The sequence below is a fragment of the Bufo bufo genome, chromosome 3 (genome assembly GCF_905171765.1).
Source record: "Bufo bufo chromosome 3, aBufBuf1.1, whole genome shotgun sequence".
NCBI classification, from domain to species: Eukaryota; Metazoa; Chordata; class Amphibia; order Anura; family Bufonidae; genus Bufo; species Bufo bufo.
The window spans coordinates 128,261,991-128,284,302 of NC_053391.1; the positions used below are offsets into that span (position 1 = coordinate 128,261,991).

A 22,312-nucleotide genomic window follows, 5' to 3' on the forward strand; every position below is an offset into this window, starting at 1 on the left:
CAAGTTAGTGGAATATGAGACTTTGTAAGAAAAAAAAAAAAAAAAAAAAAATCATCATTTTCCGCTAACTTGTGACAAAAAATAAAAAGTTCTATGAACTCACTATGCCCATCAGCGAATACCTTAGGGTGTGTACTTTCCGAAATGGGGTCATTTGTGGGGTGTTTGTACTGTCTGGCCATTGTAGAACCTCAGGAAACATGACAGGTGCTCAGAAAGTCAGAGCTGCTTCAAAAAGCGGAAATTCACATTTTTGTACCATAGTTTGTAAACGCTATAACTTTTACCCAAACCATTTTTTTTCTACCCAAACATTTTTTTTTTATCAAAGACATGTAGAACTATAAATTTAGAGCAAAATTTCTATATGGATGTCGTTTTTTTTGCAAAATTTTACAACTGAAAGTGAAAAATGTCATTTTTTTGCAAAAAAATCGTTAAATTTCGATTAATAACAAAAAAAGTAAAAATGTCAGCAGCAATGAAATACCACCAAATGAAAGCTCTATTAGTGAGAAGAAAAGGAGGTAAAATTCATTTGGGTGGTAAGTTGCATGACCGAGCAATAAACGGTGAAAGTAGTGTAGGTCAGAAGTGTAAAAAGTGGCCTGGTCTTTCAGGGTGTTTAAGCACTGGGGGCTGAGGTGGTTAAAGCTAATTCCTTGTGGTACCAATTTATAAAGGTAAAAGAAGTTATCAGACATCTTTTGGAGTGAATGCAATAGAATGTGCTGCACATTCTGCGAATTCCTGAACTCTACCATCTAAATACATTGCTAAGAGGGAACAAAAATCCAATTTGCTTGTCACTTGCCTCCTTGATTAGATAATAGACATTGACGTTCTATGCATGTAGTATACCACATCACAAATACAATGTTAGGGGCCATTACTACTGTAATAACCAGTGGTCAACACATTAAAATATGGTAATAAGACAGCATAACCAGCACATACAAATATGCTTTGCATTTGAAAACAATGACGCAAGGGAATGACTGGAAACAGCCTGAAAGCACTGTATTCTCAGCACATCAAACTCGGAAAGAAAAAAGCAAAAAAAGCAAGCAAAGAATTTTTTATTATAGTTTTATTTCCGTGTTCTCTTCTGGTCACACAAGTTCTCTTACAAGGAAATAACATTTTATTGTGTGTGCAATACTCACTAGATCTGTTATCTATATCTGGTTAACACTGCTACTTTTTACTGGCAGTGGGGTCATCTATCATGATGTGAACTCTTTGAGCTTTCCAGGGCAAAAAAAAAACACCTTTTTTTAGGAATAGGACTTTTTGAAGGTTAGGTATATATTTATTTTAAAATAGTGTGTATATATATATATATATATATATATATATTATACATATATATATATATATATATTTTTTTTTTTTTGCTCTTGGTAAAACTTGAGTGTAATCTTTTGATAGTCCCCAGAGTTCTGCACATACTGTAGAGCTTATCCCAAAACATGATTTGACTTTCAGTAAAGATTTTGAGGATATAGAGTTACGACACAGCACACTCTGCAAGTAGCCATAGGCACATGTTGACCTCCCCATAAGTATACCAATAATCTTCTTACAAATTGCAACCCCGTTGACTTCTGCTTCTACCTGTCTCTGAAGTTTGCTTATGGATCGCTTGCGGAGTCCCTGTGCCATAGGGACCCACAAGTTAATAGATGGCCCATGTCTGATGAAGATTTTTGATAAGGTTGTTTTCTTCATACACATTACACTGTACTCTTATCCCTATGTCTGACATTTTCCTGACAAAGTTGTCTTCACACAGATTACGTTGGACAATTATCCCTAGCCTGTGAATACCTCTAGACCAGCTATAAGGCTCATATCAACTAACACTGATGGGAGCGCCCTTTTCTTTCCAACTACATTTTCACCACCTTCTCCCAAATAAGACACTGACTTCTATGGCTGAATAGTTATGGTGAACCCGACCTGTATATATTTTTTGACACCTGTTTATTCTTCAGGTTAACTTTTGATACCCTTGCCTATGTTATTGTATTTGGGTTAAAATTTCACTCCATGGGCCATTGTTTCCAGTGAATTAATCTGCAGTTCTCCTCGTATGGCTCTTTGCCACCATTCACTACTTCTGGCAGCTGTGAATTATGAGGTATACTCCCCTCCCCAAAATAACTAATGCCAAAGCTGAAAGCCAATAATGCCTATTTGCTATAAAACAAACAGCACAGTTCTCCTTTTCTGATGTTCCTTTTTTTTTTTTTTTTTTCAGATATAGCCATAGAAACATTTATAGACACATTTATGGATATTTGGACAGAAGAGGGGTAGGTAAAGGGCTGTGTCATTAAATAACTATGTGGATACAGATACAAAATAAACAGGCTGCCTGCAGGAATCTCTTTTCTAGTTTTATTTTTTAACAAGTCTATTGTACGCTTGCAAACTTCCTTTGGTAGCATGGCAGCTAAGCCCTGCTAGAATAAGATAATATGCCTGAGTTTTTTTCAGGATTTGTAGATTGTCTTCTGAGCAGCATTGGCCCAAAGACCAATAACAAATGTATAGGCCAACAAAACCAGTTGGAGACATTACTCACACAGTGTCTTTTGCATGTGTAGGAGGCCTGGCTTGTAATGTTTGTGGGATTTTAACAATTATGTTCCCACTTTAAAGATCAAACAATATAGAAAAAAACAAACAGGAAGGATTAGTAAGAATTCCTCGTTTTGCATGTCAAGAATGAGTAATGATTTTTTTTCTGCAATGTCCATAAACGACGTTGCCCTTTGTACATGCAAAGTTGGGGCAGCATGTTGTAGGCTTGTGATAAAGCTTTGCCCCCAAACTGCTTTGCATCCAGTTAACATTTATAATCCATCAACACAAGCCAATTGATCATGAGAAGCCACTTTCATTCATCCTCCTTGTCAAATCCTCCATACACAAATAAAGAAGAATAACAGAAAGAAATGCGTCCATTAGAAAGTGGTGGCAGTGGCTAGAGTTCCTTCCAAAGTTGGTCAGCGTACAATGACAGCCAACACCAGGAGGAAGAGCAGCAGGGACACCCTGACCCCATCACACCTGTTGTTTTCTGTTGCCTGCTTCACTCCACTTGGCATTCTCATGGACGTCCTCCGTGTACATTTAGTCTTCCTCTTTGTTGAAGGAGTGGGCATACTGTCGAAATTGAATTTGTAATCCGGTACATAATCCTGTAAGTCATGTGAGCTCTTCCCAGATAGGGGTTTTGAGATTCGATTTCGATTTTTGTGACTGGTGCAGTTCTTACCATGTTTCCTTGTTCCTGGACGTGGGTCTGGATGGGCAGCTGGCTCATTTTGGTGCGAATCTTTCCCTTTTTCCTTGGAGGAATGGTGTGAGTGGTGGCCTTTATGTGATATTTGATGAGTGGTGCTGTAGGTATGAGTCTTAATTTGGTGAAGGGACTCTGAGCCAGAACAATGCGCATAATCTTCGACTTTTAGAGTTTTAAGGTCTCTGCCCTGTATTTTATCAGGTGACTCACAAATAACATTTGAACTAGTCCCTCTAAACTTTCGTAACCATTCCCACAGGGATCTGGCTTTACAGTCACAGTCCCATGGGTTATCATTAAGCCTCAAAAACTCCAGTGCAGAAAGATGTGCCAAACACTCCCCTTGCAGTTCTGATATACTGTTGTTAAACAGAAATAGTGTAGTCAGCCTCTTAAGATCATGAAACGCATTTCTGTGAATGAACTGAAGTTGGTTCTGGTGGAGGAGGAGACGATCCAGGTTAACTAAACCTCTAAAGGTATTTTCATGAAGGCTCCAAAGCTTGTTTCCATGCAAAAAAAGATGACTCAGGTTGACTAAATCTATAAAGATGTCATCTTGTAGAAACTCAATGTGGTTGTTTTGAAGGTAAAGAAATTGCAAACTGTGAAGTCCATTAAATATACCATTAGGCAGGGAACTGAGGCCACATTTGTACAGATTCAAGGTATGAAGTCTAGACAAACCTTGAAATGTCTCTCCTGCCAAAGCCCTCAAATACCGATTGTCCCCAAGATCCAGTTCTTCAAGGTTTTCAAACCCTTCAAATGTCTCTGGATCAATGAAGGTAATATTGTTGCTGTAAAGCCACAGAGTGACTAATGAAGGGCTAAAATGGCCTCTTAGGAGCATGGTTATCTGATTGTTCTGAAGAAATATCCTCTCGCTGATTTCTGGAATCCCTTCTGGTACACCTCCAAAGTTGTGAGCCTGGCAGCTGACAGTCATTGGTGAAGGGTAGCATATACAGTTTATAGGGCATAGTGATATAAAAGGCAACTGCAGTCCAAAAAGAACCAAAAATAGATCCAAGTGACATCCTGTAACAAGAGAAAAAAGAACAAGCATTCATTATTTTTAAAATGTATTTCTGAATATACATATACTTAATGCAAATACAGATGCTGCAGATATAATGTATTGAAAAAGAAAAAAACAGAAGGAGAGCGAATAGGAAACAAAGACTCAAGGGCACTGACTATAGCCTTATTCACACGTCCGTTGTTTCTTTCCTGAACTGTTCCGTTTTTTGCTGAACAGATCTGGACCAGATCTGGACCCATTCATTTTCAATGGGTCCTGAAAAAAAAAAGGACAGCTCAATGTCAGATTTTTTTTCAGGACCCATTGAAAATGAATGAGTCCAGATCTGGTCCAGATCTGTTCAGCAAAAAACGGAACAGATCAGGAAAGAAACAACGGACGTGTGAATGGACCCTTATTAATTGTTAAAGAGGACCTGTCACCTCTTCTGACGTGTCTGTACTTGTATTCCCCATGCAATAACAATTCTGGAACATGTGATCTAATGACTCTGATGTGCCATTCCTTTATTAATCCTTCTAGAAGTTATGAATTTCTGCCAGTTTGTAATAAAAGTCCAGATGGGTGTTACCAGTTGGAGGTGTCCCTGCACAGTCTAACACTTGCACAGTGATTGGATAATGTCAGATTGTGCAGGGACACGCCCTTCCCCAACAAGGAAGAAAAGACACTCCGGAATTCTTTGATTGGAAAAGTAGATATCCTCTTTAGGGTCCATTCACACGTCCGTTTTTTCTTTCCTGATCTGTTCCGTTTTTTGCCGAACAGATCTGGACCAGATCTGGACCCATTCATTTTCAATGGAAAAAAACGGACAGCACAATGTCTGATTTTTTTCAGGACCCATTGAAAATGAATGGGTCCAGATCTGGTCCAGATCTGTTCAGCAAAAAACGGAACAGATCAGGAAAGAAACAACGGACGTGTGAATGGACCCTTAAAGGGAATCTGCCAGCAGGGAAGAGCAGTATAAACATTCCTTTTATGGAGTTTTTCACAGTAAGGCCTCATGCACATGGACGTTTTTTCTGCGGTCCGCAAAAACGGTTTCCGTTGTTCCGTGATCCGTGTCCGTTTTTACATCCGTGGGTCTTCCTTGATTTTTGGAGGATCCACGGACATGAAAAGTGAAAAAAAAAACTAAGTCAAGTTTGCATTGAAAATGATAGGAAAAACAGACACAGATCACGGACACGAATCACGGACGCGGATGACTATCTTGTGTGCATCCGTGATTTTTCACGGACCCATTGACTTGAATGGGTCCGTGAACTGTTGTCCGTGAAAAAAATATGACAGGTCATATTTTTTTCACGGACTGGAAAAACGGATAACGGACGCGGAAGCCAAACGGTGCATTTTCCGATTTTTCCACGGACCCATTGAAAGTAAATGGGTCCGCGAAAAAAAACGGAAAACGGAACAACGGCCGCGGATGCACACAACGGTCGTGTGCATGAGGCCTAACGAGAATGGAAAGTGTTTTCTACCAGGTTCTGTGTTCCAGGTCTTCACTGTAAAGTGAAATCTGCTCTGTGCATTGATCTGCTTCATAGCTCCCCCCCCCCCTGCTGTAAGTGAAAGATGGACTGATCTCCTGGTTGGATGCTACAGCTGTCACTCAATGTGGGAGGGGCTGTGAATCAGCTCAATGCAGAGAATACTTCACCAGGCACTTGCAAGCACAGAACATGCAGAATAAATTGACATAGTCACACAACTTCTAATAAGAAAAGCTCTACAAAAGGTATGTTGGTTGTGCTCTCCCAAACCCTCTAACTAGTGCAGTCAGCAGTTTAGCCTGATCAAAACTGCCAACAGATTCCATTTAATTACATGCTCACAAGTACTGTTAGCAAGTTATTGTTCTTCCTAGACTTCTTGATGCATAAGCAAAACCTAAACTCTGTGGTGAAACATACAGTCTATCACTTTAAAAATATGCCAACTCCGTGTATATTTTGCTCTTGCAACATAGAGGTAAGGACATCTTAAATAATGAAGCTTCCATTAAAAATAGATTGTTTAAAATATCATGGACTTATATTCAAAGGTCATTTTCCCAAACGCTATCCTCTTACTCATTATCCTTCTGTAAAAAAAAAAAAATGTTAAATGTGAATCTGTCGTGAATACAACAGAGAATTCAAGAAAAGTGGGTGATCAGAAGCTGCAAAACTCATCAGTGTAATCTGATGAAGGTAACATTTGCCCTCATATATTTTCTTTTCCTAGGTCAGAAGACTTAATAAGGGAGATTACGCTAAATTAGAAAAAGCATGTTTTAAATGTTATTTGAATGCAAAGAGATTCATTGCCTTCAATATAATTAGCTACACATAGCTATGATGTCATTTATTAAGAAAAATACAATTTCACAATCAACTAGTCAAAGGGCTCACAGATACAGTCATATTGTGGTTCAGTTTTCTAAGGAGCCAAAATAGGGTTCCTGCTATTGTACATGAACCCTACAATGTACCTCCATATGCCTCTGATATTGTACAAAGGCATATAGAGCAGCAACACGTGTGGTGCGCTCCATTTAGCCTCTATGGAACTGCCGAAACATAGCCAAGCGCTGGACTTGGCTATCTGCAGCAGTTCCACCTCAGACTTCAACATTATTATCTATAGTACAGTATGAGCAATGTTTCTCTGTAACTTTTAAATGCACTCTGAAGAGGCATATTGTGGATCACTATAGTCTAGGACAAGTGTTTTGTCAACAATATTATGTCAATCAACCTCTTAATATATCTTTATAGTGGCCTGAGCCCTGTATTTTATAACGCAGAGTTCTATATCCACTTCAAAGCCATAAAATAACTGATTGAATTCTGAGTGACTTCAGCCACCACTAGAGGGAGCATAGGAGCTGTACTGTTTATACTTTATATGACTAATAAAACAGTGTGCAGTAGGGGCTCATGCTCTTCCTAGTGGTGACTGTAGACAGAATGAATTTCATATTTTCAGTCTTCTCTAGGCAGGCGGTTTGGAGTGCTATATCAGAAAAACAAAGCTCCAACTGATATGAAGATATATTACCAACATAAAATGATGGGACAAAAATGATTTGTTAAGAATGCACATACACTATATCTACACTTATCTGTTGGTGATGGGATTGAGCATTTTCTAAAATGCCTACACAAACCACTGCTTTGGCGATGGCATCTAGTTACAGAGCTAGGCCAGCAAACATAAAAGGTGTTTTGTTGTAGCCTCTAATCTATTGTTGATGTGACAGAAGTTTTGATTGATGGGGGTTCAGTACTAAGAACCCACCTATCACAGAAATGAATCCTTTGGGGCCATCTTTGAGTCTGGCTTCAGCTAATTGACTGAAAGCTTCCCCCCTTTTGTTTTTGCGATTGGTGGGGGTCTGAACACCTGGACCCGACTGATTAAGATTTCTGACATGTCTCTTTGATGTGCCAAATGTTTTGTGAAATAGCAGTCATACTTTTAAGGGGTTGGTGATTTTGTAAAAATGTTTTGCACTAGCCTCTAATCTATCGCTAATGTGACATACAGTACATCATAACTTACTTCTGCCATGCAGCAAAAGAACCCATGGTTTCCATCTGCGATTCTCCAGCACTGCGTCCATAGGACACAAGAGGGTGATGTGATTTACATATGTCAACTTTTTCTGTGCTGTCCCGGGATGGATCCTCTTCTCTGCTTGTGTTGTGCATGCTCACTTACTGTTCAGCACATGCACAGAGGAGTATTTGTCCAGGTACAGCAAAGAAAGCATAGGAGAATCATGTCACAGTCATCATCTTGCACCTTTTCGATGTAGTGCCAGAGGATTGCAGATATTTACACAGGCCACAGATGGAACCAGGAGGCTTTCTGCTATATGCCGGAGTAAATAATGATGTGACTTACAGATGTATGTCCCATCAACAATAGATTAGGGGCTAATCCAAAACAGTTTTCTTTACAAACTGGCCAACTCCTTTAAAATGTAACTGCCGTTTCACAAAATGTTTGACACATCAAAGACACATGTGAGAAGTTCTAATATGTAAGGCTACTTTCACACTAGCGGCAAGGACCGCCGGCAGGCTGTTCCGTCGGGTGAACAGCCTGTCGGATCCGTTCTGCCGCTAGTGAACGTGTGCCCTGCCCCCGGACTGCTGCTCCGTCCCCATTGACTATAATGGGGGCGGAGTTCCGGTGGAGGCACGGCAGTGCACGGCGAGAGGCTACCGGAATAAAACTACGACATGTCCGACATTTATTCCGGCAGCCTCTCGCCGTGTGCTGCCGTGCCTCCGCCAGGACTCCGCCCCGTTCCCATTATAGTCAATGGTGTCGGAGCCATAGTCTGGGGGCACACGTTCACTAGCGGCAGGACAGGCTATTCCGTCGGGTGAACAGCCTGTCGGATCCGTCCTGCCGCTAGTGTGAAAGTAGCCTAAGGGTGCAGGTACTGAAACCCAGACTAACTGCAAAAACAAAAGGGCAGAAGATTTCAGCCAATTAGCTGAAGCTGGACTCAAAGGATTCATTTTTGCGAATAGTAGGGGTCTTAGTACCTAAACTTCATCAATCAAAACTTCTTAAATGTCTCGGTCAGATGTGAAGTTTGTGAAGGTGCATTTACCCTTTACAGTTTGCCCTGGGTGAAGGAGAACCTACAGTAGCTATCAATCTGAAGCTGCTGCCTCTCTACTTCAGCACCTTCTTCTGGTTTACAGAAGGACTGTGGTATGGTGATGATCACTAAGTGCCTTGCATCTGAGGCTCCTTGAGGTACTAGGAGAGCTACTCAAATAGTTATTATAAATGACAACATACAGTAAGGTCTATAATCTGAAATTTTCCATAATAGGATTTTTACGTTTTCTAATTTTAGATACATTTAGATACATTTTAGATACAATTACTTACTGCATTATTTGGTTTTGGATGCTAAAAGATTTTCAGCCCTACAAATTCTCACTCCTGTGATAGATAAAACTTCCATCAAAAGTTGGAATATTTAGTGAAAATGATTCCTTTATAAGGATGTGTGCTAAATTTAGCTCTCTTATGCCTTTAATTTCCCTTCAATCCATTTCTTATTATAAGGTGGAAACATATTTTAGATATGAAATAGCGAATATCTGCAGAGGATAATGTGTGACTGTTACTCGGCTAAGCTCATTGATATTACAGCCATTTCATTAAGTGCTAGGGAGGCATACTAACAGAAATGTGACACAATTTAAACACGGATTGCTTCAGTATAATTTCTGTTTCCAATAGGGGAATATTTTCATCTAATGAATTTCTAGCTAGTCCAGGTGATGGCATCAGTAGGGTTCCTGTATTAGCAGAACTTGAGAACAGCTCGAGAATATATAATGAAGTGCATCTCTATGGTGCATGAATAAACAAGTGATGTAAATCTAAGATGGGTGGTCAGTTTATTCCTGTTTACTTTTCTGAAACTTAAGGGTTCCCATAAGAGTTTTATATCTTTCATCCGTTCTCAACAGGCTAAGGTTTCTAAAATGTCCACAGATGCTGAAGGCAGAGTTTAGAAAGGCAAGGAATTGTAATGAAATTTGGAAGGATGGATATGGAGATATGTAGATAGATAGATAGGCAGTCGTACAGATGGATAGAAAGAAAGATACTATGTAGACAGATATATATATATAGATGGATAGAAATAAAAATACTATGTAGACAGATAGAAATATAGATACTAGATTGATAAATATGGCGATAGATATATAGAGATATGTAGATACTATAGATAGACAGATACTATATAGACAGATATATAGATAATAGATATATAGATAGATAGATAGATAGATAGATAGATAGATAGATAGATACTATGTAGACAGATATATAGATACTGGATAGACAGACAGAAAGACAGTAGATAGATAGATAGATAGATAGATAGATAGATAGATAGATAGATAGATAGATAGATAGATAGATCAACTAACAATTACAATTTTAAGAAGTTGTCCACTATGGTCTTTGCTTTTTTGCTAGAAAGGATCCCCAATGATAAGGTGATCATGGTCTCAAAGCTGGGACCTCTTGTGATCAGATAGGTCATGAAGTGGGACCAGTCTATATTAGCTAAGAATAGTTAAAGGGCTTTTCCCATAATCAATACTTATAACCTATGCACAGGATAGGGGATAACTGATTGCTGGGGGTCTGAATTCTGGGACGTCAAGAACAGGCATTTTCAAGTACCCCGGGTTAATGGAGTAGTCGTGACCACCACTCTATTCACTGTCTACAGAGATAGCCGGGCATTGCACCCAGTTTTCTCCATCAGTCCTATAAAGATTGAACAAATAGGTAGTGTGCACGAGTGACCACTGCTCCATTCAAATGAGGGACAAGGGACCCCATACTCAACATTTGGACCCCTAGCGATCAAATAATTGTTCATTATAGGAAAGCACAATGCACTGCACTCTGGTAACTTGATCGAGCATTATTTTGAGTGCAGCTGTGGATGCTAGTGGTGCCTAAGCCAAGGTATAACACACAACTAGTACAATATAAAATGAAAAATTTAAATGATTATAATAAAAAAAGAAAGTTGTAGAAAAGTGGGTTCTTCTTTTACGGTTGCATCTCGGCAAATTGCTATTCTAAGGAAGAAAATAATGGATTAAAGTTACTTCTAAACTTCCAGGTCATTTCAAGAAATACTCTTCACAAGCTACAACCCATTTTTGCCCTCACAAGAACTGTCCTGTTTTAAGTGCCCTACATCTAGATCATGACACCATTGCCCTAGAGGAAAAGATAAATTGGCAGATATGTTTTATTCTCTAAAGCAATTTCATGTAATCCTTATAACTGAAGGAGAATCACTCTAGCAACGATCTGACTCTCAAAAATCCTCATCCGGATGTTCTTTAGTTGTAATTGTGCCGTATGAGTGCATTAGCTAATCTATTCTGTGCCATACGGAGCAATGTGTGGATCCAAAATGCCACTCGCCTGTCTTTGAAGAGCCGTATGTGTCTTCCAAGCAACAGGTTGAATATCATTTCTTAAAAGTATTTGATTGTGTCATATAAGCATGCTTCATTTTCCTCTCGGCTGGTTCTCTCTACAGAGTGGAATCTGAACTCGAGTAGTAAAACACCATCAACGAAACGCAGGCACTTATATCTCTCTATATGCCATCCAGGTTTCTCTGCACATTCATTTGGATGAAGTCCTACAAAGCGAGGGCATATGACTGCTTTCTGGCAGGGTGTTGAGTCTTTAAATCCACATGAGGTACCATGATTACTCTAATTTAGCATAAGATACATATCCTCTATGCCACACAGTCATAACCTGATTTAAATTTGGCAGAGCACTAGATATTCCAATCACAGGAGCAGAGAGGATGTTGAATAAAATGACACACTGGAGTCAGGCAGCAATCAGTAAAAGCAGCCCATTACAACATAACACACATCTATTTCTGGCTCTTTCTTATATGACGATATTTACGATGAAATAAAAGGTGATAAGTGTACATAGGTTTCTACTTTAGCGACACTGATAAAGAATGCACTCTACATATATAATTGTAAAAATTAAGATACTTTATTATGATGCATGATATGCACGATTAAAAAACAAATATAAGGTATTGACACACACCACAGATGAGGCGCCAAGTACGTGGTCAAATATGACACAAAAAGAGCAAAAAAACATAATCAAGTAAAGAAGGACATACATCCAAATTGATATACAAAACTGCACAGACAAGTAATATAGACACAGTATGCATGGGTGCACCACCAATGAAGCGAGGTGAGGCGATTGCCTCAGGCAGCACCAGGTAGGGGCAAGAGGAGGGCAGCAGAAGGGGGATTATCTGTTTCTGAAGTATAGTATTGGGAAGCACAGTGGGCACAGTATGTGGCGCTGTATTACCCTATATGTTTTGTAGCTCTGTGTGTAATGTTTTCCAAGTATGTCTTTAACAGTAGGGCTGGAGGGAAAGGGTTAGGTTATGAAATTGGCATTGGGCGATTGGGGCGCCATTTCAGTTTTTGCCTCAGGCAGCAGAAAGGCTAGATGCACCCCTGCCAGTATGGTGCCTCAAAACAACCCCAACATGTGTTTCGCATTGTGGTTCCTCAGGGGGTAGAGTTTCTCTACCCCCTGAGGAAGCACAATGCAAAACAAGTGTTGGGGTTGTTTTAAGCCGCCATACGTGATTTAAAACGTGATTTAAACTATAGGTCATTTTCTGATGACACATTCACTTTAAATGATATAACTAGTGACCCAGATAAAACATAACTATAGTTCAGCTATCATCACATTTAGGGGCCTAAAGTACAACATGCTGTCAATATACTGTTCACATTGACAGCAAAAAAATATTAGTTGGGATAAAATATATGTCAGTTAATTTCAGTGTAACTTTATCTTTTGTTAAAAGGGATTGTCTCGCCACAGACAACTCTATTAATGTGAGGGTCTCTGCGGTGACAAGCTGATTTCTTATCAACAGTAGAATAAAGTAATTAAAGTGGATTTATCACCAGATTTCCCAATAAAAATTGCTTATATTATTAAATAGATCTCTTAGACCTAAAGCCTGTATTACACTACCGGATTTTTCAGCAGATAATTGCTAATAAGCGTTGACATGAAAGCATGGCGGCAGATTGTAGTGTCTAATAATGATCTGCCACCGGCAAACCACTATGGATGGCATAGCAATCGCTCCTCCCCATGCTGCAGAAGAGATCGCTGCATGTAATAGCAGAGGTCTCCTCCGCTTCCCTCCTGACAACCGCATCGGGCTGTGTAATACAACCTTAAGGAGGTTATTGCACACACTTTGATATCCATGTCAGAATGGCGGTATAATCTTTTGGAAAGCTTTCCTGGTCGATATTAAAATAAGCATTTTGTGAATCCAGCTAAACAGTGAGAAAGCAAAACTGACAAGCTCCTTCCAGTGTACCTCCTCCGCTGCTGCTGTAATCTCACATTGTTCAGTATAAGCTGCAGAGTTTGAGTTTAGCTCATGAGCTCTGGCATTCTCTAGCTACACTCATTTGAATACCAGGAGGGAAAGCTTTCAAAAAGTATTATACAGTCATTCTAACATCGATTTTCAAAGAAAGTCCACCAGCCTCATCAGGTCTAAGAGATCTATTTAATAATAATTGCCGTATCTATTGTGAAATATTGCATCAGACCCTTCACCGATCCTGACATTGTGAACTAAGTATCATGACATATACAGCGGCGCCCAGGGATCTCACTGCACTTACTATTATCCCTGGGTGCCGCTCCGTTCTCCCGTTATGTCCTCCGGTATGTTCGGGGACTTGGTTATAGTAGGCGGAGTCTGCCCTTGTTCTGCGGGCGTCTCCTTCTCTTAGGCTCCTAGGTTTTTTTCTCCCAGGCTGTGAGCTCTGCGCTGCGATTGGCCAGCCTAGGAGAAGGAGACGCCAACAGAACAAGGGCAGACCCAGCCTACTACAACAAAGTCCCCGAACATACCGGTGGCGCCGCTGTATATGTCATGATACTTAGTTCACAATGTCAGGATCGGTGAAAGGTCCTCTTTAAAGCCTCATTTAAAGAGTCTGTACAATGGCTGCTGTTTGCTACAGATCATCCTACAAGACAGAATCATAGGTATTTCATATGCTGGGAATTGGTCCCATTAAATCACAGAGGTATATTCGTACTGACACATTCTCTACCTACGAAAAAGTGTGGGAACCATGGTTGTCTTCGTCCCATGCCTCAGACATACGTTACAGTATATCTTTATAAGCTCTGTATTATTATTGTGATATAATATGCCTCTGTTTGCTCAATGTAATTACTCCACATATTTGGAAGACTATCACTGTTATTTTGGGTGCAAGGAAAATTGCGAACAAATATATGTATACCTCTAAGAAATATATCTGTTCTATGTAACAAAATCTGTTAACTAATATTGTACGTTTTTATGCTTACCTAGGCTAAAAATCCCAATAAATGATATTTGAAACATAAATCACAGAGGTATTCTCCCCTAAAAAAAATACTTCAAGGACAAAATATTTATGTAATATTGTATCTAGTGGAATGTGGCAAAATCAAATATCATTACACAGCCATGTGCATGAGATTGTATGGTGGCACAGAACGTTGCGACCTGTACGTTGGAAGATATCCTCCCCATAAGGAATGCTTCCCAGAGGGAATACATTGTCCTATGGAATATGGTACAATTTTATTTCTGTTAGATTTTTACAGAATCTAAAAGTAGAAAAAATAATCAGGATATGAAATCCATGGCATAAGAAAGTACAGCAGAGGTCTCAAGGGGTGTCTTATTATGGTACTGTACAGAGCCTTAATAAGGTTGTGCGCATGAAGCAAAATTGATGTAAAATGTTATTTTGTTTTCATCTGTCTGCACAGGTAAGCTGTAGTGAATCAGGCTGCATATCTTCAAAGCTACCCTGCTTTTTTTTTTTTTTGCTAGACATGAATTGATGAATTGTCTAGGCTTTTATAATGGTAACCGGCTCGTTAAGACAGTGAATATACACTGCCTGTCCAAAAAAAAGTCGCCACCTGGATTTAACTAAGCAAATAGTTATGAGCCTCCTAATGGATAATTGAAGCATGGGCGATTATCTTTCAGCTGGCTATAAGTTATTTAACCCCAACTGGTGCAATGAGTTGCTTCTCATTTCTTAAACAACTATGTCGAAAGACACATCTCGTGGTCGTGGAAAAGATGTTAGTCTGTTTGAGAAGGGTCAAATCATTGGCATGCATCAAGCAGAGAAAACATCTAAGGAGATTGCAGAAACTACTAAAATTGGGTTAAGAACTGTCCAATGCATTATTAAAAACTGAAAGGATAGTGGGGACCCATCGTATTCGAGGAAGAGATGTGGCGGGGGAAAAATCCTGAATGATCGTAATTGGCGATCACTTAAACGTTTGGTGAAATCAAATTGAAGAAAAACAGTAGAACTCAGGGCTATGTTTAATAGTGAAAGTAAGAGCATTGCCATATTCACAATGCGAAGGGAACTCAAGGGATTGGGACTGGACAGCTGTGTAGCTGTAAGAAAACAACTAATCAGTGAGGCAAACCAGAAAAAAAGGCTTCAATTTGCTAGGGAGCATAAAGATTGAACGAAGGTCATGTGGTCTGATGAGTCCAGATTTACCCTGTTCCAAAGTGATGGGCGCATCAGGGTAAGAAGAGAGGCAGATGAAGTGATGCACCCATCATGCCTAGTGCCTACTGTACAAGCCTGTGGGGGCAGTGCTATGATCTGAGGTTGCTGCAGTTGGTCAGGTCTAGGTTCAGCAACAGTATGTGTACCAAGAATGAGGTCAGCTGACTACCTGAACATGGATTTTTTCTTCCCTGATGGCACAGGCATATTCCAAGATGACAATGCCAGGATTCATCGGGCTCAAATTGTGAAAGAGTGGTACAGGGAGCATGAGACATCATTTTCACATATGGATTGGCCATCATAGAGTCTAGACATTAACCCCATTGAGAATCTTTGTGATGTGCTGGAGAAGGCTTTGAGCAGCAGTCAGACTCTACCATCATCAATGCAAGATCTTGGTGAAAAATATATGCAACACTGGATGGAAATAAATCGTGTGACATTGCAGAAGCTTATTGAAACAATGCCACAGCGAATGCGTGCCGTAATCAAAGCTACAGGCGGTCCAACTAAATATTACAGTGTGTGACCTTTTTTTTTTTTTTTTTTTGGTGGCGACTTTTTGGGGGGACAGGCAGTGTATGAGTAGTGACCTAGATGTGCATTCTTCTTTAAAAATATTGGTTGAGTCATTCCATTATTAGGTTAGACTAAGGCTACTTTTACACTCACGTTTTGTGCGGATCCGTCATGGACGGATCCGTTCAGATAATACAGCCGTCTGCATCCGTTCAGAACGGATCTGTTTATATTATCTTTAACATAGAAAGACGTCTTGAACACCATTGAAGGTCAATGAAGGACGGATCAGTTTTCTATTGTCCCAGATTGTGTCAGTGAAAACGGATCCATCCCCATTGACTTACATTGTGTGCCAGGACGGATCCGTTTGGCTCAGTTTCATCAGGCGAACAGCAAAACGCTGCAAGCAGCGGATCTCACAAACGGAAAGCCAAAACGCGAGTGTGAAAGTAGACTAAGACGTACTTTCAGAAGCCAAATCATGTTATAAATAGTATTTCATATCTTTTCAATAAACCGAGAGACCTTAATGTGAACGGTTAGAAACAAACACTATGATGAATCAAAAAGGATTTAAAACAGTAACAGTCTGAAACAAACATTGTATTACATTCATAGGTATCTATTTTTCAGCTCCTTGTTAGCCTTCCGTGTGCCTATAATGTATCAAATTGAAGAACCAAAGCTTTAGAGCATTTATTAGATTTGATCTGCACAGTAAAAGAGACATTATTGAATAATTGTCAGGCCTCGTGGCGTTAGTACAACGTGGAATCAATAACCATAGTACACAGATCACCATAGAATAATCAAAACATTCATGGACACAGCAGGTCAAAAATTTTCATGTTGATCCAATAAAAGATATGATGCTAATCTGCCAGTCTGCTAAACTGCTCGCTCTCAAGCTACAACATGGCTTTCTCTGCTTGAATCCAATTGCGCTAATGAAGCTTCATATCAAACATGGAATGACTGGTGGGAAAGAGACTTCATCAAGTGATGAATAGTGAGGATGCATGCAAAGCAGATATGGCTGTGCTGACAATAAGCGTTCCAGGTGACTATGTTGAAAAGGGCAATCCAATGACTTTACTTAAATTTACACTAAAAATATTTGGAAATATTTGGTAATATTTGTCTGCAGCACATATAGAGATTATTAAATCAGTTGTCTGGGCACTATAAAAATCTATTGCTATGGTTTGTGCTGTGGTCTTCTGGTAGCATACTGAGCATATTGCTGTACCTCTCTCCATAAATAGAATTTCCTAGAATTTCCCACTGTTGACAATCCGAACTTCCGGTTGGTGGGCGTTTCAGAGCTGCAGCAACACTTCCCATAGTGCTGTGTGCTGACAGCTAATCCCAAATTTTAAATGCCCCCTATACCTCTTCCTTGGCAGCAAACTGCCCACCACATCTTTCATCCTCCACTGCCTCCTTCATACGCCACTCCTCCAACCTCCAGGAAGTGACCTTACATGCGCTGGCTGGCCGATTACACATCAAGTCAGTTCCCCATCCCACATCACAGTCATATAGGACAGATGTCACGACCATTTGGCCAGGGATTCTGTCGAAGTGCAGGAAGGAAGGCCTGGACATGCAGCTTGCAGGGAAAGGGCGATCACATGAGGATTTCTGGAATAAGATAATGATTTCTGGAATAAGTATTAGCATGGCAAGTGTATTAAAAGGTTAGAGGGTCTGGCAGTGGAGGCACAGTGATAGGGAGAAGTTTAATCCCCAACAACCCCTTTAAGATTGATTGTAAAATCTGTAAGATGGCCTTCTGATTTCTGTGATGCTTTTTTGTAATGTGATGATTTTTTTTGCAATGAGCATATTTACATGATCATAATTAACTTCATACTAATCAAGATTGATCCAGAATTTCATAATATCATATGGAGGCAAAGATGTTTTTCCCAGACTCTTTTAATAGAAAATATGCTATCTTTAATTAGATGCCCTAGAACAAAGAATATATCTGTACTGTAGTTGATGCAATGCCTATGTACGGGACCACAGGGACTTCATGTGGCATCCTAAAGGTGTTCTCTGGGATTTTCACATTAATAGCCTATCTGCAGGATCATCAATATCATATCAAAGTGGGTCTAACTTCTGGCACCACGACCGATCAGCTGTTTGAGGAAGCCACAGTGCTCAATGGAGCTTCCGTGAGTGCAGTGTTACCAAGCACATAGCCATCGATTAGATGTATTGCAGCTCACCCCCATTCTCTTGAACAGGCCGTGGTGAAACTATGACTCCCAGCATGGTGAAACTATGACTCCCAGCATGAGTTCAGCCAAGCAAGTGTGCCGGAGGTTAGCCATCACAGATCTAGGCCATGTGATCAATGAACATGACATCACTAGCCTAGGAAGAGGCCTAAGCACTTATGCATCTCCATGGCCTTTTTATACAGCTGATTGGCAGGGGTGCAAGGGAGTTGAACGGCCATCGATCTGCTATTGAGAACCCCTGTAAAGTCTCCATGCAGAACTTGACCACAATGGCAGTGAAGTTTGATGGAATGTATGTCCAATCGGCGCATTTGCAGTACACCACTGTCACCTTTCCTTGGTGCTGAGATCTGACCTGCGCATGTAGAAATTGAACATTCCACAGTGCATGCATAGGATTACAGGGCCAGGCAGGAAGACAGTGAGGATGCCCGGCCCTGTCACTTATGGAGAAGGAGAGAGTAGCCAAGGGCAGAAGGCGGAGGTGAAGTGGTGTTGGAAAAAAAAATGGGTCATGGATTTAAACAAGAAAGGAGTCACTTCCCTCAGCAGGATCAACTGTACCAGGTAGTATGCCTGGTTTAATAAGACTGATCCTGCTAATAGATGCTCTTTAACTGTGGCTGTAGGCGGTAGATACTCTGGGGATGCCAGTGTTATGTAGCACTACTACTATAATATAATCCAGGAATACGATGGAACAATGAAGTTTGAAGGAAAATCTTATTCTTATGTGTGGCTACTAAATACCCTTGTTTGCAAGTCAGGGTCCATAATAAGTGAACCCAACCTTACTCACTCCTTAGAAACAGTAAGAAGTGGCCAAAGGAGGAAAAAGGCGCTCATAGGGTGAGTAGGTTCAGAACAAGCTTCCAAATACAGGAAGAGTGGTACTGCTCACCTGTTATTGTTGCACCTAATGTTTGGTGCAACTATACTGGAGGCGAGTAGGAGTGGTTTAGGTGTTGCTGGTTGGTGCTGCCGGTTACGTCCGTGTTCACCTTTGGCGGGGGCCAAGCCGCCGTCCGGGTCAGTGTATGAAGTATGTATCCACTGGACTCTGGGGTCGAGTGGAGGGTGGACCATAGGCGCAAAACACAACCAGAGTTTGTTTCAAACCAATAGGTTTTTTTAATTGTTTTTGTTATCGTGACAACGCGTTTCGGGGTACTGTGGACCCCTTTTTCAAGTCTGTGAAAATGCTGCTGATGGAAATTGCGCTGCTCCCAGCTTCTGGCACGTGCTCACAGCATCTGGACGCCGCACGGGCCAGAAGCTGGGAGCAGCGCAATTTCCATCAGCAGCATTTTCACAGACTTGAAAAAGGGGTCCACAGTACCCCGAAACGCGTTGTCACGATAACAAAAACAATTAAAAAAACCTATTGGTTTGAAACAAACTCTGGTTGTGTTTTGCGCCTATGGTCCACCCTCCACTCGACCCCAGAGTGCAGTGGATACATACTCCTTAGAAACAGCTGAGGGAGCTCCTGGTTTCTTGAAAGTTATGCTTCCAGACAATCATGTTGTATAACCCCTCAAATTTCATCTACATGACTGAGAAGGCTAACAGAGTGCCTGACATATATGGCTGATATTGATTTTTGAGAATCCTTGTATTGGGATTTAGTCACCTGTTTAGCAGTCAAAATGGAACAAAGTAGTTCAGTTTTTTTTAGAGTATCTGTAATTTGTTGTCCACATGTCTTCCCAGGTGTCAGTGCAACAGGGTTAGTTATTTGACATGATGTGTCTCATTATCAAATGTATTGATGACATGTGGTTTTCTAGCACTTTAGATAAACCTACTGAGCTATTTAAAGCTGGGTATATACTCTAGATCAGGGGTGCACAACCTTTTCTGGTTGGGGGCCACATTGTCAGACTGAAAGAATCCCAAGGGCCAAAAAAAAAAGTTAAATGAGTATTACCAACTGAAATACTGTATTTATGGCATATTGTACATATAGTACATACTATAAATGTCTGGTTAGACCTTCAGGATTCCCATCTAATGGAAGAATACATGAACAATGCATGGTAAGCAGCCACAAGACATATACATACATGTCTGTTTCCAGATGGTTGGGGGCCGCACACAATGGTATCGAGGGCTGCATCTGTCCCTCGGGCCACAGATTGTGCACCCCTGCTCTAGATACTGTACCTGAAAGCTACCCCTCAACTATCTCCATAACCATGCACGCTTGGCACAGCTTATCTCCCCTGAGAAAAAAAGGATGGGGCATGTTGATTTCAATAGCCTGATCCTTGATTCTCGCAACATTTGCTTTCAGAGGGAAGTCAGGACAACCCCACAGACAAGACAGGATTGGCGAGTCCCACTTAAATTTGCGAGCTTGACCACCTTTAATCTAACACTTATACCCAGCTTTAGAGTACAAAAGAAGAAATAGTGAAATAACTAATTTATATGTAATCCAATCTGTGTATAGTAGCCCTGTGGTGAGTAGATTATGCAATAATAATAGGGAGTTTAGACTGGCTGTAGTGTGAACTGCAGCCAGCAATACCAAAGTGTCGGGCAAGTATGATGATAATGGGAAAACCATGTTATATACAGTAGAAGAGGTAACATCCCATGTAGAGGTACAGAACTGAGGCCAGTAATATGAAGCTGAATACTGCTACTACTAATGCTATCAGTGATGCTAATCAGGGAAAAATTCCCACTTTAATTTAGGCAAAGAACTCACTTGTGTAAAAGTCTCAGTATCATATTATGCATTGCCACTTTATGCACTCCAATGACGCACTCTGCAAAGGAAATAATTACTCTACCATCTGGTTGAGTGTGCCGTTGCCTATAGGACAGATTCAAGGCCCCTCAACAAATATATATTTTAAGACCAACCAAATTGGTTTTGTGACTATGACTGCAAGAGCTGCTCTTAATAGGGCTCAAGAGTCTATTCATTCAACATATAAAATTATCCAAAACATGCCAATAGTAATGTGTCAGGGAATACCGTAATATGAATGTGTACTAGATATCAGAACAATGCATGCAATAACTGATTCTACATTTAAAAAGTAATGCATATGTTTACACTGCTAAACAAATATTTCTATAACAGTCAAAAAGTCAATTTCCTGTCTTCCTGCCTGACCTTGTAATCCTGTGCATGAGCAGATGTCCAATCGGCGCATGTGCAGTACACCACTGTCAGCTTTCCTTGGTGCTGAGATCTGACCTGCGCATGCAGAGATTGAACATTCAACAGTGCATGCATAGGATTACAGGGCCAGGCAGGAAGACAGCGAGGATGCCTGGCCCTGTCACTTATGGGTAAGGAGAGAGTAGCCAAGTGGAGAAGGTGGAGGTGAAGTGGTGCTTCAAGGTGCTAGGCCCACCCCTGAGTGCACTGAAGACCTCATTAGCATATGCAATAAAAGACAGTTTTAAAAAAAAAATAGGTCATGGATTTCAAGAAGAAAGGAGTCACTTCCCTCAGCAGGATCAACTGTACCAGGTAGTATGTCTGTTTTAATAAGTTTGATCCTGCTAATAGATGCTCTTTAACTGTGGCGGTAGATACTCTGGGGATACCAGTGAGTGTTATATAGCACTACTACTATAATATAATCCAATACCAATTATAGTATGGAACCATCATTTGGATATTATGGTAGTCATAGCTATATTTGCCAGTACCTAGTATAAGTCACGGTAAAATGATATAATAAAGATTACACTGATGATAAAACAACCATACCAAAATGAATGCGTGACCATTGTCACCGTGCTTTTAGGAGGCTTTTCCATTTCTGCTAAGGAGTAAATGTTTGCCAGTTCTAAATGTATTGTATTAAAGTACAACTAGAATAGAGGATTCTCTGAGTCAATAACCATTCATTTAACCAAGCCCTGCTAAACATGTAATAGTAACGAACAATAAATTCAATTTATAACACAGATGGGAAATGTTACGGAAAAACACCAAAAA

At 40.3% G+C, this 22,312-nt stretch overlaps 1 protein-coding gene across 1 annotated transcript in view; it reads right to left on the minus strand.

Annotated features, from left to right (window-relative positions):
• Positions 1–1,120: 1,120 nt before the first annotated feature.
• Positions 1,121–22,312, minus strand: part of RTN4RL1 (reticulon 4 receptor like 1) — a 169,359-nt gene continuing 148,167 nt past the window's right edge. Inside the window, exon 2 of the mRNA XM_040423563.1 lies at positions 1,121–4,354. Within this exon, the coding sequence (XP_040279497.1) occupies positions 3,015–4,354 (1,340 nt within the window). The 3' untranslated portion in view covers positions 1,121–3,014. The remainder of the gene's footprint in view (positions 4,355–22,312) is intronic.